This window comes from Sarcophilus harrisii, chromosome 3, assembly GCF_902635505.1.
Source record: "Sarcophilus harrisii chromosome 3, mSarHar1.11, whole genome shotgun sequence".
Lineage (NCBI taxonomy): Eukaryota > Metazoa > Chordata > Mammalia > Dasyuromorphia > Dasyuridae > Sarcophilus > Sarcophilus harrisii.
The window spans coordinates 461163845-461190667 of NC_045428.1; the positions used below are offsets into that span (position 1 = coordinate 461163845).

A 26823-nucleotide genomic window follows, 5' to 3' on the forward strand; every position below is an offset into this window, starting at 1 on the left:
GCTTCACATCCCCCGCCCACCAGCCAGGTCGAGCCAGGAGAAGGTGTGTCCGCTCCCCGCCCCCAGCCCCAGTCCCTGCAGTAGGCGCGGGAGCGAAACCATCCCACCCGCCCGCCCGCGAGCTCCAAAGAGAACAGCGGCAGCTCTCGAAATCGCGGCGACCGGATGTGGGGCGCGTCACTTCCGGGCGGTGCAGCAGCGGCCGCTCGGAAGATGGCTGCGCCCTGTGGCTCGGAGCTGCCCACTGGCTCGCCGCTGAAGATCCCGAAGATGGAGGTGATGTCCCCGGCCTCTCCGGGCGGAATGAGCGATGGGAACCCGTCTCTGTCCGACCCTTCCACGCCCAGCGGCGCCTCTCCGCTCGGACCCGGCAGCGCGGCCGGCTCGGCGCAGCGACGGCGGGGCTGGGGACTGGGGCTGGGGGCCCGCAGCGCCGCCTCATCCTCCGTCTCCTTTTCCCCGGCGGCGGCGGCGGGGCGCCGCCGCCGCCGCTGCCTGCCGGGGCATGTCGTGGACCCGGCCGAGACCAACGCGCTGATAGCTGTGTGGGGCAACGAGCGGCTGGTGGAGGCGCGGTACCAGCAGCTGGAGGGAGCCGGCACGGTGTTCGGCAGCAAGGCCCCTGGGCCAGCCATGTACGAGCGCGTGTCCCGGGCCCTGGCCGAGCTGGGCTACGAGCGGACCCCGTCCCAGTGCCGGGAGCGCATCAAGGTAACCGGCCGCCCGGCCCGGGGCAGCGAACCCGATACACTGAGAGAAGGCGGGGAAGCCGGCCTCGGGGGGCGGGGGGGGGCTGGGCTGTCCGCGGAGCTTCCCTCCGGGGCCGGGGGGGCGGTTCGTATCCCCTCCGCCTTTCTCTTCTCCCTTTGGGGAGGGGACTTTTTTCCAGGGGGGCCGCCGGGCCTCAAATCTTCTGGGTGTGAACTTAAATGTCCTTACCGCCGCCGCCCCCTTTCTCTTGCTAATTTGGATGCTCCAGCTCTTGGAAGTTGGTGGTTTTTTCATTGTGTGCTGAGCGGCGGTGCTCGCGCTGCGGGCGCCTCTTTCCCTCCAGCTTCGGGGCCCCTCGCTTTGTTCCTTACCGTGGGGCTCCCAGGGTCGGAGGCGGGGTTGGGGGAAGGGAGAGCAGGGGGGAAATGATCTCCCATTCTGGGTTTCCCAGAGTGGCTGAGCCACGCTCACAAAAAGAGCTCTCTAGGACTACTGGCCTTTGTGTCCGTTGCAGTACCTCCAACTTGAGCTGCCAGCGGGGCTAGTGGGATTCCAGATGCCTTGGAAAGAGCTGCTGCTGGCAGCTCAATCTTGCATTGTTACCGTGGCAAAGTTAGTGGGCACAATGACACCCAGACTTGGAATTTGGAAGGAATGTGGAGTGAGACTGTTGTTTCCCTTGGCTTGAGACTTTCTAACATTTCTGATTAGGCCCCTTATGAAAGCTATCCTTTTCCTCCAGTAAGTAGAGACTGAGCTCTATTTGTAGTAATAGGCAGAAAGCTTCATAAGTTTTGAATTTCTACGTACATAGGCATTTTAGCGTTTAAGTACTTTTAATCAGGATCAGAAATTTCCTATTTGTGAAGGTTGTTGGGGGTTTTAAATTTTATTTTATTTTTACTTAATTTGTAGTTTTTAAACCTGCGAGCTCCAGTTTTCTTGATATTGAGTTGTATTTTAGTTGAACAAGTTTGTGATTACAAATCTCTAGTGTCCACCAGAGTTAAGATTCAGATGAGGATCCATCTTCCCAGACTTTCCCCAAGGAAAGACTTTCTGTTAATTTCTAAGGATGGTACCTACCTACTTCAACTCCACGTTCAATAAAACTCAACATTTGTGACTGAGGCTGTTTCTCTCTAGTATATGGTTTAAAAATAGTAAAAGTCCTTTTTGGATTAGGGTCTTTTTGAAGGCTGCTGTCTGGATTTAGGAAAAATAATTTGGAAAATTTTGGCATGATCAAAATTAAAGATATTTCAATACTGTTCTGAGACCAATTACTTCTCTTATTCTAAATTGATTTCATTCGTAATGCTTTCGACTTTTTTTTTTTTTTTTTTAAATCTTTTACTTCAGTTCGGGCATTTGCTACGATCTGGGCGCTGTGCTGGCTGCTGGAAATACAAAGATTAAAAGCAATGTAATCCCTTCTCAACCCTCTAAGAATTTACTTTTTACTTTATCTGCCCCAGATGAGCCCAAATAAATTCAGGGGGGTGTGGAGTGGGGGAGGGGAAACCTAGGAATGAATCAGTAGGAAAATGTGAGGAAGCCACGTTATTTCTATTGTTTTGTAAGAAATTTGAGTTGCTCTTTTTAAATTTAATGAAGAATAAGAAGCCTTTATCAGTATTTGATCTAGTCAGTTAATGGGTCAAGATCTTTAAAGTTAGAAATTTGAGGAGCTCCCTATTCTTGATGCATTTAACAGAAATAATCACTGATAATGATATGCAATATACCATTCTTCTATTTAGGTTCTACTTAGGGATACACCCAGACCTTAAAATATGATCTATCTGAATTCTTTTGTAGAGGAATTCCAAGACTGGTCGAAAGTTGTTAAGCATTCTGTGCCATTAGAGAATCTCCTGAACATGGGCAGCTCTATTCTAGATATAATCCATGAAATAATCAAATATTTAGTCAGTTTGCTCCACTGTCCCAGTCTGAAAGAGGAATCAATAAAGGAAATTACAGTCTCATTAATATGTTTTAAGAAGATAAGTTTATCCATGCAAATGAAAATGGCTAAATTGTCCTCAAACTTAACATGTCTAGGAGGTTATTTTTAAAAAATACAAAACTTTTATATCCGTTCTAACACAGTACTACATTCCTTTGAAGGTCTATTTTGATGTCTTCAGTGTTTTGGAAGTGGTTTTGGTAGGGTCTAGAAGCAGGGGTCCTCAAACTTTTTAAATTGGGGGCCAGTTCACTGTCCCTCAGACTATTGGAAGGTCAGACTATAGTAAAAACAAAAACTTTGTTTTGTGGGCCTTTAAATAAAGAAACTTCATAGCCCTGGGTGAGGGGGATAAATGTCCTTGGCTGCTGCATCTGTCCCACGGGCAGTAGTTTGAGGACCTCTAGCCTAGAGACCTAGGTTAGTATAATACAAGTTCTTGTCGCTTCTGCCAATTGAAGCTGACTTTGGAATATGGGAGTGCTATATGTATATTGTCCTAGAACTAGCCCAGCCAAATTCATCATTTTTTTTAGTTACAGGATGATAAATTTTTTCAATCATAGAAATTCTTGAAGACCATCTACAAAACAGAGGGATTTGAGTACTCTGTGGAGGAAGTTATACCTAAGGAAAACATTAATCCTTGTATTGAAAGTAATACAACTTCACTTGTAACTATTCTAAGTTGAACAAGTATAGCTAAACTGCCTCAATTAACTTGTTTTAAAAGAAAGGGAGGAAAAAGCTTAACTTTTGTATTTCAATCAAAACAACCCAGACTTTATTAACTAAAGACTAGAAAGAGAACTTTCACAAGCTTGTGCTATAATTCTTAGAAGAACAGTATTCATTTGTAAATTAGAAATAAAACATGTTGAATTGTACTACCTGAAAATTATTCAGAAATAAGTTCATTAACTTTTTAAAAAAATTCATTGACTTTCAAGGAGAGTTGTATATTCTGCTTTTAAATAGTGATACAAGCAAATGACTTGGCACCAAATATGAAAAAATAAAGGACTCCTTACATTGATTAGAATTGTTGATTTAATTGATAACTTAATATCTGCTCAAAATTCTGAAGAAAAAGAAATTTGTGTAGGGCAGGAAAAAATTGGCCTAGTATAGTATCCATTCATAGCTTGTCAAATTACTGTGCCTTGGAGAGGTTATTTTTCCAACCAACGTAACATCTATACCTTAGTTAGGCAGGGTGAATTTGTCTATTTTATAATATTTATCTCATCATAAGAAATAAAGACATATGGAGTTGATCCCAGTTGGATGTGGCTAGTAATTTTTGGGTTTTTTTCTAACTAGTCCAGTATTGAAATTTAAGGACAGACACAATTTTGCTCTGATGAAAATAGCTGGCTATTGCTGCATGATTTATTATATCTTATAATTATTATAATGATCTTTTAAAAATTGTTATAAATTTAATTGTCACCATTACAAATGATTGAATAAATACAAGCATCTTATATGAAACTCAGAATATTATTAAGTAGAGCCAAATGTATTACTACAATAAACCCACAAAAACAAGTCTTGCTTATGACTTTTCCACTTCCATCTGAAGTTCCACTAGCTTTGTCTTCATCTTTTTATAACATTATAGTCACTTGTGGTTCTGATAATCTTACTTTACATCATTTCAAGTAAATCTTTCCATATTTCCTTACATTCTTCAAATTTATCATTTACATAGCATTTCACAACTTAACAAGATTTGATTATTTACTTCAGAAAAATTATTTGTTTGTCAAAAAGGTAAAAATGACTGTTTTGGGGTGATCTAATCTTGAATTCTTTCTTGTGCTTGGCAAGAACATTTATTCATATCCATTTATTGAATACTATGTATATATTTAAAACACTAGGTTCTCTGAGTGAAACAAAGAAATATACTTGATACTTAAGTGATCAATGGGTTTCATTGATATGTATGCTTTCTTAAATTGTGAAGGTTGCAATGTATCCATCCTGTGCAGTCTCATAGGACAGATCACCGCAGATGAGCTTCCCAATCTTTCTCTAGACATGTAAATATTCTTTGTATGATACTGTATACATTTATTATTGTATATAGTGTATAGTAATAGGCTATGAATTTGCAATCTAATGATTACAAGTAAATACTTGTAATTTATACCATGATTACAACCTGTTTGGGAAGATAAGAAATATGTGAAAAAGATGAGTAACAGTACAAGTCAATGAATGCACAAGGTGTCTTAATACAGTGTATGATTTAAGTTCCAACAGAAGGAGTATCAGTAAAGGCTATTTTCAGAAAAAAAGGGAATGTTGCAGTTCATACTGTTAGCAGTTCTTGGTTTTGACACTTTACCCAAGCTTTGAATTTATAAAATCATTCACTATTGAGCCAGATGCTGTGTTCACACGTTCAGTCAGTTAATCTAATGCACTGCAAAACTCATTCTCAAGTCCCATGTTATTGGGCACTCTCCAAAAATTTGCCTCTTGGGAGTTGGCTTCATGTCCATGAAACAGATGTGTACTTCTAGCTTGCCATAAGATGAATGCAAGGTGAATGTGTGACCTAAAAAATTTGTCTTTAATGGATCAATTGTTTATTTAAGAATATGTTTAAAGATAATGGGTGGGGTTTCTCCTTACCACTAAAAATAATTCTTAATGATTATTTTTGGATTAATTAAAAATAATTATAATATCCAGAATAATTTTTATGATTCAGTAGATAAATTATTTTTTGCCTTAATTCTAGTTATAATTTCATAACCCTCCTTTTGAAAGAATAGTGGGAGTTTTTTGTTTTAAATCAAAGAGCTGCTTAGGGCCAAAAGTTGCCTTGTTATTGAGCATCTTAATAGGAGTATAATTTTCTCCCTAGGTTCTACAAAAACTTTCTGCATTATGATGAAAAGTTTTCTACAAGCTGAATAGTGCTATCAAAGTATCTAGAATTTAATTAAATTGGTTATCTCTACTAAAATTTTTATTTGTTCTACTTTATTATATTTACAGATAATACCTGAAAGGATATTCACTCTCAGGTTTGTTGATGAGACTGCGAGAAGTGTAGGAAGTGCCCAGAACAACTCATTTAAAATATTGTCTCATACCTTTTAAAACATATCCTTGTGGAACCTTTTGAAACATATCAAGAGTTTTCCCTAGTTAAAAGTAAATCGACTTGCAAATATATTTGTAAATGAACAGGATTCTGGGTTTAAAAAAAATTTAAATGTGGGAGTACTGGTGTGGTATAGAATTAAAATAGGGTTGTGTTCTATTTTCAGAAAGCCTAGTATTAAAAAAAAATAAATTTGGGAAGGACATGGATTAGGGAAATATTTAAATTATAGATCTGCTTTTTAGACATTAATAAGAACGTGCAGTCTACCATGTTATATATAGAGATCACCATTTAGCAAGGAACTAGTACACAGTTTCAAATTTTAGGCTTAACTTTAAAAGATCTGTAAAAATTGATATGAAGATATCACTTGGAAATCAATCAACTCAATTTTGGAAGAGTAAATTATACAGGCTTCTTATTTCTCTTTTGTCAACCTTATCCATTTCCTTAACACTTTCACAGGACAGTAATAATTGAAATTTATATCCAATTAGATGTTGGCCAATATGTCATCACATTGATCTGTACTCAAACTTCATAGATTTCTTAGAGCAACATGAAAATTTTTGAATATAAGAAATGACTTTTCTCAATTAAAAATGCAAATGAAAACAAATGCAAAAAAGAAAAATGTAAAATTCTTAAAAGCAAGAGTTTTGTATAACAGCTTTTAATTGGTTATCATATTTGCAGAGATAGTTTAATGTCATCCACATAAGTTTCTACAATATAATTGCTGCAGGGATTTTTCTATCCTGTGGTAGAAATTTTTTTTTTAACTTTTCAATAATATCTTATTTTTCCAATTACATGTAAAGATAGTTTTCAACATTCATTTCTGCAAGATTTTGAGTTCCAAATTTTTTTCTCCCTCCTCCAAGCAATCTGATATAGAGTATGCATATACAGTAATTTTAAACATATTTCCATATTTGTCATGTTGTGAAAGAAATATCAGAACAAAAGGAAAAAACCGTGGGAAAGAAAAAGCAAACTAAAATAAAGGTGAAAATAGTGTGCTTTGATTCTCATTCAATCTCTGTAATTCTCTCTGGATGGGGATGGCATTTTCTATCCCAAGTCTATTGGAATTGTCTTGGATCATTGTATTGCTGGAAGAACTGAGTCTGTCATAGTCGTTCAGTACACAATCTTGCCAATACTGTGTACAGTGTTTTCCTAGTTCTGCTCTCTTCACTCAGCATCAGTTCATGTAAGTCTTATCCAGGCTTTTCTGAAATCAGTCTACTCATTATTTCTTATAGAACAATAGTATTCCAGTACATTCATATACCACAATTTATTCAGCCATTCCCTAAGTTATGTGCATTCACTTAATTTCCTTAAGCACACTTAATGTGCGCTAGAAATTGTTTGCCAAAATGTTGACCTCTCCATGTAAAGTTAAGGAGTTCCAGATTTGGAGTCAGAGGCTCCTGGGTTCAAAGTCCTACTCTACCTCTTACTATTAGAGTGATCTATGGCCAATCACTTTCACTTTCTGAGCTTGTTTTTTTTCTATAAAAGAGGAGAGGGATTGGACTGGATATTTAGTTGGTACTTTCCATTTCTAATCTCTGATATTTAATGCATTGGTTCCAACTTGCTTGTTTTTTTAGTTTGGCTTGGTTTAGTTTTATTTCTGTGTTTCTTAAATTTGTCATTAGTAAAGTATTAGTGTAGTTTCCCCATTTGTAAATAAAAGTCCAATTCTCCCAATAATTTAGAGTAGTGCTATGCCATATTTTTGCTTCCTAGGAAGTATTGGTTGTTAATTGATTAACTGATATTCCACTATTAAACATTTTAATGTTTGTTTTTATCATTACATATTTTTATATGTATGTTTATAGCCCCTTGTGCTTTAACACAAGTGTATTTGAACAGTAACAGTAACAGTACTGTATTTGAACAGTAGTGTATTTGAAACTGTGGAATGACACTGTTTGTTGGAACTGATCCTTTAAAAAAATTTTTAAAAGTTATATTTTAAAAATTCATTGTTGTATTTATATTTATTTAACTCTTCTTCCCATTTCTCTGACTAAACCAAGTGTTCTTTTAATTGATCTTAGTGTGATCAGGAAAAATTCTTTTTGGTTAAAATTTAGTTTATTTCTAACATCTGCAGATTCTTTCCCTGCAAGAGAGGACTTGAATTGTGGTTCAAGAAGAATTGAAAAATGTTTTGTTCTAGATTTTGACCTTTTAGCTACCTACTTTGGTAATTGGTGGTGAAGTAAATAGCGTATTGGGCCAGGCGTCAGGAAGATGTGAGTTCAGCTCTGTGACCCTGGGTAGGTCATTTAATTTGGCAGATAGTAGGTGTTTAATAAATGTTTGCTGATTAATTGATTGACTTAACTCTTTTACCTCATTTCCTTAAATTAGGTTCTTACTTGGAAGAATTGTTGAAGGTCAAATGTGTAAAAGTGCTTAGCACAATGCCTGGCACATGGTAGGAGTTATATAAATGCTTATTTTCCTTCTTTCCCTCCCTTTCTTCCTATTTTAAAATGTTAGTAATTCATATACGTAATTTAGAACAGCTAACAGAATTTGAACTTTTTTTAAGAGAAGAGATTCCTTTTATATCAATATTTAGAAAATTCTTTGGACTAATTATTTTTCTTAAAGCCAGAAGTTGATCTTTTGTAGTTTTTGGGTACATCATGAAAAATCCCAGTTTTCTGTGTTGAATTAAGATAATGTGTATTATTTATCTAGGGGCTATTTCTTTCTATTATGTAGTAAATTGCCACTGGGTTGTAGGCTTACTAGCAGCACCATTCTAGCTTCTTCCTATAAGTAAGCTTTGATCCTAATTTTATTTCTTACAACCTAGTAAGATGTGTATTTCTCTTTAGAATGCAAGTGACAAGTGCACAAGAAGGAGGACAAAGTGTTGTGGCATCAGATGAAGAGATCATGTGTAATAAAGGGAGGTGAAAGTTGCCCTATGTCTGCTACTTATTACTTGTATTATCAAGTCATTTAACCTTTCTGAACTTTGCATCCTCATCTGTTAAAAAAAATTTGGCAGTTGTGCTACATGCTCTCTAAGGTCCCTTTATCCTATGATCCTAAGACAAAGTCTTTGTATACTCTTCTTTTTGATCTATTTACCAAAGTCTTTCAAATCTCCACATTCAATGTCAAGATCTTTGCATGAATTATGAAAAATAATTTCATTACAAATTATTTTTAATTCATGAGTGGCAAATAGTGTTAGGGTCCCATTTGAAAATAAGTAATTATGTAATTTAAATGAAAGAAGAAAAGTGACATTTATATTTTGGGTTAAAATTTCACTCTGACCAGTTTTTGTTGCAAACATTGTCTTTATAGGTTAAAAATTTCCATTTAGTTAATAAACAAGAAGTATTAAATAATATTGTAATGGTAGATCAGTGGTATTACATTTTTAGTTGCAACTGACTATACTTAGCAGAAAATAAGAAGCACTTAAAATTTAATGCTCTCCTTTTCTATAATTGGAGTGTTTTAGATAGTGTCAGGTATGTTTTGTAATAGATATTAAGTTTAGAATAGGAGCATTAACATTTCTTTGGTTATTACTGACTTTTAGGGTATATCTTTGGGACAGAAGATATACATATAGTAATGTATCAGCATACTTTTTAATATGAAGATTTAGCAACAGTGCTGAAAGTAGAGTGATATGGAAAATGATACGGGAAGTTTAAGGAAAGGTGGCAAAAGGCAAGTTTTAATTATTGACATAGCTACCTGTTAGTGATAACTTGTAAAGTAGCTGAAATGTCCAACATATTTCAGATGGGTGACTACATCTGTTCTAAATGTATATGTATGTCATTGTTCAAGGATTTCATCTTCCAAAATAACTCTTCCTTAACCGAAGAATTCCTTAAATATTAACTGAAAATTGCAAATCAGATTGGGCTATGTATACTTCACTAATGGTACTAAGTAGCTAAGAAATCAACTAATCACATATGTATGTTTGAAACATTAAGCTTATGGAATGTGTGTTTGCTTATTAATTACTACATCATATATATTTTGCTGGATTCAATTAGAATGACAATGCTGATATACATAAAGATATAAGGATAACTTTATAGCATCTCTAACCTGCCCAGTTGTGATCTATTGCTGTATTCTTTCAGTTTGGTTATTTTTCTCCATCTTTTTCTACTGGAATCTCTGTTTTATTTGAAAATGTTGCATTAAGAAGGGCATACCCTAGTCCTACTCTTTTCTATGTCCAATAATTTTCTTTTTGTTAAAATTATGTTTCATGATGCTTGAGTTTATGTATTGTTTTTTTCCCTAGCAAGTATTAAGGTAAACTACCTTTTCTTTCCCTTATTTTGTGCTTTGAAAGTATTGATGAAGTTCTCAAATATATATATCATGACAGTATTTTCTTCCTTATCTAATAAGTCCATATTATAAGATCTTTGCAGGCATAATTCAGTAGAAAGGCACAGAATTGAGAGTCAGAAAATCTAGATTTGAATCCCAGGTTTTCTGTTTACTCCTTGTGTCTGTGAGAGAGACCTTGGGCAAATTGCTTCATATTTCTGGGATTCCGTTTTCTTATCTAGAAAGTGAAGTTGGGATTAATTAGGGATTCTTAACCTGGGAACTGTGTGTGTGTGTGTGTGTGTGTGTGTGTGTGTGTGTAAGAAAATAAGTTCCTTTCAAATTTTTTGTATTTCATTTTATGTCTTTTAAAAAAACATTGTAAGAAAGGATCTATAGGCTTCACCAGATCCCAAAAGAGATCTATGACAAAAAAAGGTATAAGAATCACTTGATTAGATGAACTTTCAGTTCTTATTGCTGTAGTCCTGTGACCATTGTTTCATTGAGGGACATCAGAAGTTGAAGTGCAGTCCTGATACTCTGTTTCTTATAGCCTTAAAAATAATGACTACTTGTGATTAGCTCTTGAGGCAACAAGAGTTTATTATGTTTTGTAGTATTCAGCATTCGCTTTTCCTCAAGGATTCTTTGAACAATCAGACCTAATGAGTACAGAAAACTATACTAGTACCCAGATTAAAACAGCTAGCTCAGGAAGAGGATCAGGTTTTTCTGGTTATCAGAACTAACTTTGGAGTCAGATGAACCAGATTCCAAAACCTGTCTCTGGTGCCTACTATTTAAGTTACCTTGGAGCATGTCATGTAATCTCCCTGAACCTTAGATTCCTCATCTGTAAAATAAGAGGAAAGGATTAGATAGCCTGGGAAGCCTCTTCAAACTGTAGATCTATGAGCCTATCAAATCTTTCTCTTATGATGATTTTATGACACTTAAAGGAGTAAATGGATATCCAGGAGTAATAAGTATTACATCTCATTGAAGATTGTGGTGACAATTGAAAGAAAAATGTAGAAATAGATGATGTAAGTGAACTTGCAGAGAGGCAGATTTAATCTTGGTATAAAAAATTTTTTTTAAGTTAAAAACTTAGGATAAAAAACCAGGAATGCTGCTTCTTAGGTTTCTTAAAGATTTTAAGCAAAGACTTGTAGGAATTCTTGTAAAGGAGATTTTCAGTCATTTGTGAATTGGACTAGATGACTGAGGTCCTTTCCAACTAAGTGAATTATGTATGTATATTGCTGAACAATTTCACTTCTGAACAGTTTCTTAGAATTACTAAAGCTATAAATAAAGGAAACCTTTTGACAATGGTCATCTTTTTTCTATGTGACCTTATAAAACTCAAGAGTAGAAATCAACTGATTTCCTTCATCTTTATAGTAGAAATAGCTATTCTATATTTTTGAATTCCTTAAGCCATATTTCAAATATAAGAAACAACTTAATTTTAATGACTGGGTTATGATTGTAGAAATCTTTCTTGCTTCATGTGGGGATCAGATTACATGATCTCTTAAGTCTCTTCCAACTTTTAAATTCCATTATCCTATAACCACAGAACTATTCCTTACAGATTAACATGTTGAAATTAAAATGTAGTGTTTCATTGATAAGGAAATCATAATCAGAGATTAGAGGTACTGTTTAAACAATCTTCCTTGTCACCATTTGCACTGAGTAAAAGAATGTTACTTTTTACATTTGTACCTACTTTTTATTACCTTTTCTGCTTGTTTTTCTTAGGAGGTATTAGGAAACTCTTAACATCTCAGATTTTGTGTTGTAGTATGGCAACAATAGTGTATATAGAAGAATAACAGTGAGAGATGCCCAATTTAAGTCTAGCCAGATAACAAACCAAGTTAACTGTAGTTAGTCCAAGAAAATTTTCTGCCAATGACTTTCAGTTCTTTTTTCTAGAAAAATTCTATTTCTTCCCTCTGTTAATCTTCCCTTTATTTAAAATTAACCTCTAAGGAATTTTAAAAAAATTCTTAAATATTTAAAGAGCTTTTGTTTTAATTCTAAGAATTTTTTAAAATCCAGTCATGATTTAACTATTAAACATTGTGTCATCTTTTGATACAAACCAAAGTCTTTTTGGGGAAGTGTCTACTTGATGTAATTGGAGCCTGTGTTGCAATCAGAAATTCTCTTATCCCTCTTCCTCCCCTGGAAAGGATTTAAAAAAATTATATTGTGAATTTGCATAGTAAAAGAGAAATTTGGCAACTCTTACAGCCTTTGCAGCTGCAAAATCCACCAGTTCCCAGACATCAACAGCCCACAAGAATTTATCTGGGAGACAACCCTGGCTCTCCCTCAGAGTGTGGAGGCCTGGGCAGCATGGCGATGGCGACCTTTGTGAAAGATATCAAGCCCAGGACTTAAGAACCTGAATCTCATCTTCATTGTGCTAGAGACAGGCCGAGTGACCAAGACAAAAGACATGAGGTGAGGATCTGCAAAGTAGCAGACAAAACAGGTAGCATCAATATATCTTTTTGGGATGATATTGACAACCTGATCCATCCTGGGGACATTATCCGACTCACCAAGGGGTATGCTTCAGTTTTAAAGGCTTTCTGACCCTCTACACTGGCCATGGGGGTGATGTTCAGAAGATTGGAGAATTCTGTATGGTTTATTCTGAGGGCCCCAACTTCAGCAAGCCAGACCCTGAGTAGAGTGCCCAGCAGCTCAGCTCCCCAGCAAGATGATACAGAACGACAGCACTTCTGCCACTTCCCAGCCTCCAGCTGGCCTTCCTGCAGCCTCTCCAGCCTCTTAAGAGTCAGAATGGGAATGGCCTAACATCCCCCCTCCCCACCCTGGCTCAGGCAGTGATCCCCATCTACCCCATGTACCCCTTCACAGCACCTGAATCACTGCAAGTAAGCCTAGCCACAGTCTGCTTTTGCTGGCACTCCAACCCCCTTCTCCAATCTTGTTAGCAACGGCAAAGAAATCCGGATGAGCAGCAAGAGATAGAGAGACACCTTTCCTTCTCCCTCACCGAGGACAACCCTCTTATATGTCTTCCCACTAAGAACAAAGACTGACTTTTTGGGAGCTAGCTGTGTATATGGTGTTATATTTTAGCCCTGAACATTCTGGGATAATATATGAGGGGATGGTATTCTTCCCTCTTATTTCTTAAACTGAGCTCCCTTGCTCAAGTGAGAATAATATGTCTCTTTTTCCTTCACTCTGAGCATTCTAAACATCATCTACCATTTCTAAAAATCAAATTTGGAATGAACTTGAGTATGTGTGATAAAGGGAACTGACTTCTGCCCTCCCCTAATAAATATTTCCACCTTCAGAGTGAACATGGAATTTAGGTGGCTTTGATTAAATTTACACTCCTCACTTATTCTTCTGACCATATCCAATCTTTGCTTTTCACTCCTTAAATTACTTGTCTAAATGGACAGATATAATTTTCTACAGCGATTCCATATCACTAGGATTAATATCCTATTTGTCATACTGAAATTGGAAGACAGATTAAGGTTTTATCATTGTAACTGCTTAAGAAGGTAGACAAAATATATTTAAATTTGCTTATCACTAGAAATGAAAATGTGAGATTACCATGCATTATATGAATATTCTTATAGGTAATTTATCTAAAATAAGAATTGAATATTGAAGTCAGATAATTGATGACAATCACAAAGCTATAGAATGAATCAATTTGGCAATAACATTTAATTGGTGCAACAGGAAAAAAATTCTTGTCCAGTAGATCTATACCTCTAAATTATGAAAATGTTTTGCATTAAAATCTAGTATACACTTCTGCTTGTTAAATTTTTTTTTTGGTTCTGCCAGAGAACAAGAGAATTTTGGCTGTTTGTCCCTACATGCCATTCATTCTGAGCGAGGTTCAGTATGAAAATAGAACCCAAACTAACTCAAGATTTACAATCTCCCATGAGGACTGTGATATTTGTTACAAGAGAGGTTACTATGTAGACCTATTGTGTCTCTTACTCACATAGCTAAACTGTTTTCTATTACAAAGGCGTAATTAAGGTGATCTAGAAAGGGAAAAGGAAGAGCCAATAATAGTCTGTTGCTTTAGTCACACACACACACACACATACACACTCTTTTACATTTTACTCAGTAACTTGACATGTTATGTTAGGTGGTCAAAGACTCCAGAACTATAATTATTTTTCTTTGTAATGCATTTTTATGCTCAAATAAATGACAAAATGGTATAAAGGTGATTGTCAGCATCACAATATTATAGAAATAAATACATTGAAAACAAATGGGAGCAGAGCAAAACTTGGGATTTTAGTAAACCTTTTGCAAGAATGGATAGAATTTGATGTTGTGTTGCTGATAGGTAGACCTCAAAAAAATGTGTGAAGTAAATTGCCAGAAGTTGTACCCTGTATTTTTATCATCTTTCTTGCCCATGTTGAAATAAGTTTGTTTTCCCTTAACAGCTGCTAATTGAAACTTTCTTCTGGTAACTTTGCTGATCACACTGAGAAAATGTGATGAAGAACATTTTAGTATGGCCTAAAATAATAAAGATTTTTAAAAAGATAATTCTTAAAAACAACTGGCAGCAATTCATTTTTACCTCCTTTTGGAAGGATTCTCACTTGTAGTTTTTATGAATAAGGATATGGGAAAGTTTTATCAGCTGGTATTATTAGAAGGGACATGTGATTTGGTGCGTTTAAGAGTTACAGCTATTTTAGCCATAGGTTTTTCTTTGGTTCTTAGAAAATGAATTTCCGGATACTTTTCCCAAGGTTGATTTTGTTACCCCCATTCTAATCATTTGTCCAAAAAAAGGAAATCACATGGATAATTTTCAATTGGCAAAGGATTTAAGATAAAGTATATCTAATCCCCATCTAGTATGGGTAGTTCTGTAACTACCATTGAAAGTTTATTTTGCTACTTGGTTTTTAAATTTTTATTTTTTAACTGTTTCCTACTATTACCACTCAGCTTTCTTTCCTACAATATGACTATTTTTCATCTGATTTCTGACACGTGATCATGCCAAGTGTCTTTCAAACAACACATTTACCTATGTGGGTTATTGTGGCCCATTTTTTCTACTTCTTATTGAATGTTCTGTTTCACCTATAACCATTTCTCATAGATCAGTGGTTCTGTCATAATTCTTTTCTGATTATATGTAAAATGGGGCAAACTTTAAGGAGATGATTGTGCTGATAGTAGAAATTGGTGACATTCTACCCTGCTTTATGAATTTGCTTAATTCCTTTTATGCTGTGGCAGTTTTGGGAAGAATTTATTTCTTTTCACTTCCTGAAAATCTAGGATTTTAGGAGATATGAGGGAAAGAGACCCACTCCTACCCCAAAAGTATCTTGTATAATGTCAGGGAGGGCTATACTGAAACCACTGCCCTACTTGTAGATCTTATTTTTCCAAGCTTTTCATTATTTTATTTGCCCTTTTCTGAACTCTACAATTTCCCTCTCTTGTAGCTGGTGCGATGCCCAGAACTGAATGCTGTGCTCCAGCTGTTGCCTCACCGGTGCTGAATAGAGAGGAAGAGCCACCTTCATAGCTTACATGTGATTCCTCTGCTTATACAACCCAATACTGGATTTACTTATTTTGGCAAGAGAGTTGCATTGTGCACTGTATTTAATGTTTCGTGTACTGTAACCCTGGGTCTTTCTCTGCATTGCTACTGTTAAACCCAAATCCTGCCAATCTCAATTCCTGCCTCTGTTTACTCCTCAGATAGACCGCTTTGCATTCATCCCCAATGAATGTCATCTTCTTGTTCTTTCATTTTCTTTTCTTTTAATCTTAAAATTGGCCAAAAAATTAACTATGTTCTATAAGTTGTCAGTCATCTTTTTCTCCCTACTTTGGTAGTGGGGCATTTTTCAAATCTTTTCTTTGATTCTTGCCTTTTTTTTAATCCTCAAATAATTGGCATGGTGGACTTCAATAAGAGTTCACTTGGCATTTCTTGTAAACTCAATACTGAAGCATTCACACCTGTATGATTTGGTCATCTGATCAAATTGGTATTTTAGTGCTCATATAGCTGTAATTTAAAAAAAAACAAAACTTGTTCAAGATATAAGATAATATGTGACTTAATTTTTCTTATGAGAACAATCATGTGTATATCTATATATAGATATAGATATATATTTAGTTTTCTATGAAAATATCTGATAATAAGTAACTATACTGACTACTCCACTTTGAATATTTTCTGTAGCCTAGAAAAGTAAATCCTCCAATAAGTTTTAAGTAAATTTTCTTCCCCTAAATTTTAATTTACTTAAAATTTTTTTTCTGAATCTAAGTTCCTTTGACTTTGAGGTGGGATAAAAAAGAGAAGGGAAAAAAGAAACATCTCTTCTTAATAGTTGAAATTATTTTCCTAAGAAAGGCCAGAATGAGTTTCTTGCCAGAGATGGCCTGTCAGCAAATGAGAGATGAGACTTCTCCCTGAGAATCATCAAGGTTCCCTTTCCTGGATTCTGGAGTGTTATAATTTGGTGTCAGGACTTAGACTAGGGGATTTCCCCATATTCTTTTGTACATATGGTACATAGTTTTTATATTATTTCCCTTAAGTAATCTTTCGTAGTTAGAAAGGTCTGCTTTTTTTCTGGTCAGGTATATTGAGACATGGAGGACTCTCCCTCCTATTTATCTACCACAAATCCCCCAAGTTAGCTGTATCATAATATTTCTCAGAGAGTTAGACAAACATTTCTCAGTTATAATGTTTCCTTCAAGTCTGGAGACATGATCTATCTTGATGAACATGCCTTACCTATGTTATATGAAAAATATGAAATCTTCTTGATTCTTGGGTCCATACTGGAGATCAGCAAGGCACTTCTGCTATAAACGTTTCTTGAAAAATGTACATTTCTTGAGAGAACTGAAGCCAAATTTACCTGAAAGCAGTCTGGTTCAATGGAAAGAATACCAGCCATAGAATCAGAAGACTTTGGTTCAAATCCTGTCTCTGATGCTTGCTACTTATATGCCCTTTGGTCACTTAATCTCCCTGGGCCTTAGTTTCTTCATTTGTAAATGAGGGGGTTGGAATAAATGGCCTCTGAGTTCTAATACTAGATCTATGTTTCTAACTAGTTTTAACATTATTCTTTTATATATCAAATTCCTAATGTGATATTTGCTTACTCAGATCTTCAACAATGAAATCGAGTATTTCTTTCCTACATTAGCTATTACAAGTAGGTTTATAGCAATAATTATTAGTCCCTCTTGAGTAAAAGAAACCAAGTCATCAGGCCAATATTCCTAAAACAGATTTGGAACTTCTCAACCATTGTGTAACTACTAGACTTTACTACTTTCTTCATGCACATTTACATAAGCCTCATGAAATTTCAAGTTTAGCTGACTACAATTTAGTGGTTACACAGATGGTAAAAGAGCCTGTTTTGTGGTTTCCCACCATGCTTGGTATCAGAGATTGGTGGTTTTTCTTTGGTCTGTATTATTTCCTAGTGGGTTTGATGTGGCTAAGTTACCTTTCTTTAGAGAGATGATTTTAGCGTTATTCCTTGATTTCCCAAATTGTTATCAGTGATAATTCTGGCTGGGATATTTTATTTGGTGAATTTTTTCTCTGGGTTACTTGAAAGAATTGAGCAGAGACATCATTTCTATCTCCATTTATGGCCTTGGAGGGTGAAAGGAGCATGGTTGGGAATCTCCATTTATGGCCCTAGTTGGGCTGGATAAGGCGGGGTTAGGGTTTTTTGGAGGCAAGAACAAAATATTGTAAGGTTAAAAAAAAAAAAAAAAACTTGGCTGGGGTCGCTTGCAATTCAAATTCTAATCTTTGTAAGGAGTGCAGAGTTCAATGGGGTACGGGAATATTTTGAGGTTTGAATGAGAGAAACTTTGAAGGTACTTGTCTTCTTTGATTAAAAAGCTTGCTTATTGATCATTTTCCAAATCCAGATTTTTAACACTAGTTCTGGGCAGATTTGGAGCCTAAAATGCCCATTAAGAAGGTTGTGTCGAAGGGGATTGTTCTACCCCTGGTTTAAAAAAAAAAAAAAAAGACTTTAAGAAATTTTACCAACAACTTTAATCCTTTGAATGGTTCATTTGAGACACCAAAAGAGAAAGTGAAGAAGGTTGAATTAAGTAGGGAAGTGATTATGCAGAGAATACAATGGGTAGCATTTAGGATGGACTGTGCAGTTCATCATCTTTATCATTCTTTTATACTTACCATTGTTCGTTCTGTATGTTTAGCTTCAAGTGACACATTTTGGAATAAAATGTAAAATCATTGTTTTAATAGTATTGGAGGCCTTAAAGTTATCCAGAGTTTTTGATGGAATAGATAATGTATTGACTTACAGGATTTAACGTTATATCTAAAGAAGAAATTTACAATCATACTAATGCCTCCAACTTAATTCTGAAATGAACCAGCTATGCATAGTTGAATACAGAAGTACTTGGAATTCATCTGGGAATAAGAGGTGGGGGTGGGGGTGAAGAGAGATGGCATTGTCTGTTGGGCAAACTGCTCATGCAGTTAAACATAAGGAAACAGAATGGATGTTGAAAAGTTACACTTGGGGAGGGGGTAGGAATCTAGCTAACTAGATTTGGAAGTTGGTATCAGGTCTTTATTTTATTCTTTAAAATAACATCTTAGGGTGTGCTACTCAATAACATATCTTAGAGTATATCACTTGGTTATAAAAAATGGTGTTGATAATCAGAAATGAAATGAAGACCATACAAATAACAGCTTCTGTGCAACAGTAACTTTAATATATCTGTGTATTTGTATAAAATTTTTAATATATAATAATTTAATAGGAAAAGAAATAAATATATTGCCTTCCAACTCACTTTCTAAAAAAAAAAAAAAAGGCAATTATGTACCTTTATTTGTTCATTTTTGTTGATAATTTGGGTCTTAGAGTAGATTTGTAGTATATTAGGTTCTTATTAGATCAAGGTTAGAATATTATTTCTTGATAATTGATATGTTAGATTGAGAATTTTGAGTATTATTGATTTGACCTCTATTTTAAATTTCAGCAGCTTCCCAAGAGACAGAATGAGTTAGTAAGGAATACAGACTATGTAAGTAATATATTTTACTAGCTAATTAGTTTAGGCAATTGTTTTTTTACCTGTATTCCTCCTTAATTTAGAATAAGGAAGGTTGTATTCTTTGCTTTGGGGAATCCTCTTTTCTGTCCTCCCTTCCCTCACCTTTTTCCAAATTCTGGGCACAATAGCAGCTGTACTCTCTCTTCTGTGGCAGGTGTGCATCCTATTGGCTGGCTGGTACTTCTTGGTTGTTTTTTTAATGGGGGAGGAGGGATAAAATGTGTGTATCGGGGACATGCTATGATGTAATGTTTCTTGTTTTATAATGGATAATTAACTGCAAAACTGTTGTTTGAATTGTAATGTGTTTGAGTTATTGCTGAATATAGTATTTTTCTAATATAATGAATGAAAATGAAATTTAGCATTCCTATAACAATGTGTCTGTGTTTGTCTGTTTGTGTCTGTTTAATAGTAATTAATATCTGTGGTCCATACCTGGAAGAGGAAGTACAGATTTAAAGGAATAACAAAAGACTTTGTGTCTTAGACCCTTCGCAGGTGTTACAGTCGGGTGAAAGAACATGGTGTTGGGAAAAGAAAGAGCAGTTACACATTTGAACAGTTGGAACAGGTGTTTGGTCAGGGAGGATGGGATGCTCAGCCCTGCCAGCCTGTACTTATTAACAGTAGTGGCTTGTACCAGGAGCTGGAGTCAGATGGCAGCACTATGGAGGATTATTCACAGGAGGACTGGGGAAACCACAGTCAGGATCTACATGGCTATCCAACAGATCAGGAATTGGGTAAGAGAGCCATTATCTACCCTTATGTGCATACTGCTATAGATAATCCAGGACTATATCCTGGTACCATTCCCACTTGGCACTAGGTGTAATTACTTGTAGGCAGATATCTTACAGCATGGTTTTTCTATTGATATTTAAGATATCAGCAAGATTATTGATATGAAAGACTTTTGAATTCAGAGCAATTTACTTTTAAATGTGGTATATGGTATCTGTATCCTATAATTCCCGAATAATTACAAAGTTTATTGGCTATTTCCATATTGTTTGGTTTTATTATTTTTTTTTTGTCAATTGGACAAAATACTGACATTTTGATTGCCCTTTTTGGTTTTTAAACTTAAATATGGATGAAGGTCCCTGTCAGGCTTCAATCTGGCTGAAAAAAAGGTAGAGTTCTTCAATTTACCTTGAAAAAGTCTTAAAAAGTATGATTTCCTCAAAAATATAGATCCATTGAGCCTGATCAAGAAATTTTTTTTTTTTTAACGGTTTAACTCTGATCATTATTTTATGAAAAAGTCCCTTTTCTGTCACTATATCAACTAAGTTTTATGAAAGTAACTCATACTTTGGCCAAAATCCTGTTACCTTATGTTGAGATAATTAAGAAATCCCTATGAAATTTATCTAGAACTATTCATACTTTTGTAATAAGCTTAGCATGAACTCCTTTGCAGATAAAATCTAAATACAATATATAAAATCCTAATGGCAGAAAAGAATTGGATGACAAAAGCAAGAGTTGGATGCTGATCTAAAATTAGTATTTCAAAATGATACTGTATTTTAAAATAAAAAAAATGTTCACATGTTGAATGAGGAAGAAAAAAATAATGCTAAATGCAGGAAAGGGTCTTGATATAGTAGGAAAGGGAAAAAAATAATATACTTAAATAGCAGAAAGTATTTAATCACGTTTTGTTTTTGAAGCACATTAATAAAGGCTAAATTATTTTAGTGTCCTGCGACTTGTTTTATTCTGATAGGTTAATTCACTAAAACCTTTGAAAAAAATTATACATTTAGGAAGTTTTTTTGCTATTGGGGAAATAATTGCTTTGAAAAATTTACATGGAAAATCTAAGTTGAACAGAATTGTTTTCATTCTTGTGGTTTTAAAATCATGTTCATAGTGAAATGAAACTTTAATCTCCTAACTAGAAATCCATTGGTGACCTTGAAGAATCTTGTACATGTAGAGCTGGTTTCTGATCATGCATATAAATGTGTGCATCTCATTATTTGGGAGATATATTTATAAATCTGGCATTGAACAGTATTTGACATCAGAATTAAGGCCTAGCAATTGAAAATATGGAATCAACAGTAAAGATAGTTACAAATCTGCATAAATGTATGTCGTGGCTTAGCAATATGTAATTCATCTTCAAAATTTTGCCTTTCAGATGAAATGCCTGTCACAAAGAGAACATTAAAAATAAAACAAGAGTCTTCTGAAGAAGCACAGTAAGTAGCTGTTTCACCTTGCCACAAAGTGCATTTCCCTAGGGATGGTGAACATTGGGAGAAATTTAGGAACTTGAAATTATACATGTGTGCAAAATCATAGCCATACCACTAAACAAGCACATTTATTCATCTCTTGACTTTCTCCATAATGTTATCCCTAGAAGTCATCTTTAAATGCTGAGAATTTTACATCTGAGAAGGACAAATTCATTATTAAGTAAAAAGGTGTGTGTATGTGTCTGCTAGAGTGTGTGGGTGTGAAATACTTTGCTATTTAAACAGATTCATAAATAAAGCAGAAGGGTCTTAAGACTAGATGGAAAAATTGTGGGACAAAAAGTACTCAATTCTTATTTTACATCTTAAGTTGCATTTTGTGTAGCCAGATGTCCTACTTCCTTAATTGGGAAGTAAAGAAAGTAATTAATAGAAAGGAGAATGCAAAATGTTAGGAGCCAGAGCCTTTTGATTATGGCCTGATGACCTAATTTTTTCCCCAGGAGCCTGGTATTTTCTGTTATGTTAAATATTTCAACTCTCTGGGATCTCAGTAAATGTAAATGATTTATTCTTTTTAATGCTTTTAAATGCTGTGTTAAGCCTAATTATTGTTGAGAAAAAGTGAAGAGACAAAATTATGGGGAAATACAAGTTCTCGACATCATCTGAGAAGATGGTGGGAAGAAGTGGAGAGAAAGTGGCAAGAAGAAATTGCTGCGGTAATGATCAGTATAGTGAAGAGAGACTAGGTGCTTTTCTTTGGAATCTCCCTTTCCCTCTCCCTTTGACAGCTGCCCTGCTTTGACTTAGAACAGTCCCTCTGGGACCAGAACGTTAATCACTAGGCCTGATGCTATAGCTGGGGGGGTGGATAGTAGAAATTTGAGCTAAGAATCTTGAGCTGCCTTAAGAATCCTGTCTCTAGATATCTTCAGGTAGATGCTAGATGATCATTTGTCAGGTATATTGTAGAGGGCCTTTATTTTTCCTTAAGAATTATTAGACTTTTTAGATATTTTTATTAGATAGGAATTTTGAGATCACTTCCAAGTCTAAGATCCTATTATTTTACCAGTTATGATTAACATTTTAATGAGCTGTTCAAAAAATTGCAATAGAATGAGGACAAATAATTTCAAACTCAACTAAGTTTGGAACTATCCCTTGACTAAATTTAGGTCTCATCTTTTATGACTATGGAACTAAAGAGTCCCAAAAGAAGGGAAACACTTTAATTCTACAATTTTTAAAGTAAACTTTAAAAAGTTCTTAGTTCATCCTTCCCCATACCCCACCCCACTTCCAAAAAAGCCATTGGCTCTTTCACTAAAATGTCCCACCTCTCCCTTTAGCCACCAGAGATCTACAGGGGAGGCCCTGCAGTTGGTGTAACTGGGGCTGAATTCAAACTGCACAGAATCGGTGCCACCAACCTCAAACCACCTGAACTTTTCCCGTTGTTGGAACTCCGGAGTCCAGGAAAAACGACAAACAGATCGCAGGGACTCTTTGAATAACTCTGGGTCTAGCTCCCTGTTTGTGCTCCATAGCTCCGAAGAGCTGATGTGAGCCGTAGGAGCTCCAAGCTGAGATCAGATCAGCAGGGCAGGAAACTGACCGGCTCTGCAGAGATCTCCAAGCTGTGCCGCCTCCTCTCTCCAGTTCACACCCCACACGGTGAGAGATTTGAAGAGGTTCCTCTCAGGGTGCTCACTCTGCAGTGCAGGGGTCTCTCCAGAACTGTTCCCTGCAGTGTCTAATTGTAGCATTACTGATGGTGTAGGGTGTGACAATGCTGAACAAATTATCTTCATTTGTGTAGCTGTACTAGACACAGGAGGGCTTAACCAGGTTAGCTGTCATGAGTTAGAATAAAATATGCCATCCAAAGATGATGCTATCCAGCCCATCATTAAAAAATATATATTCTTTAAGTTATTTTTCACTGAGAGGAAGGGCTTTATGTTAAACCATTCATACTGTGTTGCTTGGTCCTCCTTGTGACCGGATAAAATTTCATTTGGAAGATAGTTGGCTGAGATCAGGGATTTGCAAAACTGGTCATGGAATGGTTTTTCTCTTTTCAAAGCTAATTTGCCCATTCAGAAATAGAATCCTGGACCTTGGCCTTGAGAGTACCAAGAATTATAAAAATAGACAATATTGGATGCTTACTATTTTCCAGGATAAATGTAAAAGAATAGATGTTATTTTTTTTTAACAAAGCAGCAAATGAATCTGGAAGGGTCATTTCATCTTCTGGGAACTACGTAAGACAAAAAGACCTTCACACTGAACGTCTCTGACACCCAGAGGAAGATGATGCAATTTATGAACTCTTTATCAAACAAAAGAGAAAGGGTAGGAGAACAGATTTGACATGTGATCATGTGTATTCTGGGAAAGATACATATGGATGTCCCTCAAAGAGTGTTCAGCCTGATAGGAATGTCTCAGAAGGCCACAATTCTCTCTCCTCTTCCTCCAAAGAGCTGCTACTAAATCAGGAGTGTGCATCTTTACTCTTCACTTTTGTTTGACTGTGTGTGAGTGTGTTGGTTCAGCATATTGCAGATTGAATCTACAATTAATGTATAGTGATTCCTATAGAAGGGTAAATCAGAATAATTCTGATGAATTCCATTAAAACAAAGGTCTTAGCTACTGCTATAAATGAGACCAGCCAAGAAAAGAATTCAACCAACTACATCCCCTTGATCAACCCTGCATTTTTGCAACTCCAAGTTGAGCAAATGTAAAATGAGAATTTCCTAGTTTTTTCTTTTTTGTTTTGTGTATTCAAGAACTTTCTTCATTGCTGGTTTCTTTTCCCAGGACAGTTTTAGTATATATTTTCTGCTGTGTTCCAACACTCTTTAATCTTACTCCTAATGTCTATTTTTGTTAGGATTAATGGCTTTGATTGAATGTAAGTCTTTGCCATATAGATTCATTCTTATGGCTTAATGCTGTGCTAAGTCAACTTAACAGTGGTATTAGTAAGACACTGAGATGGTGATGTATTTTAAATAATTTTTGAAAAAGCAAGAAGACACTGATCTTTTTTTATGTCTGTTTTTGGTCCAGTTATTTGAATAGGTTCCATGGCAGGTGTAGGGTATGTAAGTTTGGTTTAATGTATCAGAAATACCAGGTTTGGACTACAGTGATTGTTTAAAGTGGTACAAGATATGTTTTCAAAACCAGTATTTTTCAGCTTCACTCAGGAATGGAAGCTCATAAAGCTCACCATTGACTTTACATTATTGATAGGTACTTTTTGATATGTTTGTGATTCCTGAAATGTGAATGTCTGATTTTTTTCAAAAAATATTTTATTAAATTGGATTGTACCCAGACTAAAGAGATGATTGAAGTCTGCTTCCTTTAATTCCACAAAGAGTAAATTTTTCTCAGACCTCTCTTTTTTTTTTTTTTTTTTTTTTTTTTGGTGTCATGTCAACCTAACTTTATTTCACTTTTGATAAGATTGCTAAGTCAGACCTCTCTTATAGGAAAATTGTGCTACTGTGATCCTCTGCCCACCTGAATTTTTTTTTGTTTGTTTGTTTTGTTTTTCCTTTTAGGAAGCGTGACATTATGCAAAATATTGTGCAGATTTTGGAATCAGTACAGTTAAAATGGGAACTGTTTCAGAGCTGGACAGACTTTTCCAGGCTCCATCTTTCTAACAAACTGGCCATTTTTGGCATTGGCTACAACACTCGTTGGAAAGAGGATATCCGTTACCACTATGCTGAAATCAGCTCCCAGGTGCCTCTTGGCAAGCGTCTTCGGGAGTACTTCAATTCAGAGAAACCTGAAGGTCGGATCATTATGACACGAGTACAGAAAATGAACTGGAAAAATGTTTATTATAAATTCTTAGAAATCACAATTAGTGAAGCCAGATGCCTAGAGTTGCACATGGAGATTGACTGGATACCCATTGCCCACTCCAAGCCAACTGGTGGGAACGTTGTTCAATATTTATTACCAGGGGGTATTCCCAAAAGCCCAGGCCTTTATGCTATTGGCTATGAAGAATGTATTGAAAGGGCACTTTCACCACACTTGGAACGCCGTACCCAGGACATAGGAAAGGAAGCCCGAGGAGACACAGAGACTCTTTCATCACAGGCCTCTTTACAGGTGGACATGGAGTCCACCCGCATTATCTATTGCTACCTTGGGATTGCTGAGGTTCGGACTCTGCAGCAATGTTTGTTTTTACATTTCCAAGCAAACACCAAAACCTTCAGTAAAGATTGGGTTGGTATCAATGGTTTTTTGTCTCAGAACTGCATTGTGGAACCTGGTGTGTCCCCTAAGTCCATCTATATCAAATTTGTGGAAGTAGAAAGGGACTTTCTTTCCGCTGGCTCTTTAGTGGAGTGCCTGGAAAAAGCCATTGGATACCCCTTAAAATTTAACAACTGATTTCCATCCTTCATAAGGATTTGGGTTTTTGTCTCCCTTTCCTCCCCTTATTTGCCTCTCCCATATACCCACTGCCATCGGACTCTTCATGGAAATTGTCTTTCCACAGTTGGGCCAGTACAACTTTAAAGGAATCAAAGTGAACTTCAAGAAAGAAGCAACAAAACCACTCCTGAAAAATGCTTATTCTGAGCAAACGAGACACAATGGACTTGCAGGGTGGGTCAGCTGGTTTTGTTTTTGTTTTTGTTTTTTTGTTTGTTTTTTTAAAACAAAAATTTTTAAAATATGGATTTTAGAGCCCTGATATAAACAACTGTAGGTACATTCCACATTGGACTGAACTTATACTTTTGAGTTTCATATGAAATTGAAAAACTGTATTTTTTTCACAATGTTTCATTTTTACACATCTCTCTATGTCTCTATATAAGTGTTATTTACAGCCCTGAATAAATAAGCAATAGATAATGGCAAGTTAAATCTTGAGTCATGTTAAATGAGACTTTTTCAATATCATTCTTAGCTACTATTACATATAATTTAGAATTCATTTTTAACCTGTTTTACTTGTTTTACTATTTACAGCCAGTGTTGCCTGGAAAAACCAAACGAAACAATTTATTTTGTGATGTATTCACTTAACTAGTTGTGTTGCTATATCAATTCTATTTTTTATTTTTTACATTAAAGTAATTTGTGGTCTTTTGAAATAATAGTTGGAATTTTTGTAGCATAACGATCCTTTAAAGCAGCTGAACTTCGAAGCTCCTATATTTGCTGCTTAGAGCACATAAAAAAAGGGCAAAAGT

General features: G+C 35.8%; 1 protein-coding gene across 1 annotated transcript; it reads left to right on the forward strand.

The window, feature by feature from the left end:
* Positions 1-26805, forward strand: MSANTD2 (Myb/SANT DNA binding domain containing 2). Its single transcript, XM_031960952.1, is given in 7 exon segments — positions 1-476; positions 478-512; positions 515-711; positions 19275-19319; positions 19840-20095; positions 21508-21568; positions 25159-26805. Coding segments are annotated over 7 exon segments (1758 nt in total). The 5' UTR covers positions 1-165; the 3' UTR covers positions 26012-26805.
* Positions 26806-26823: the final 18 nt, after the last annotated feature.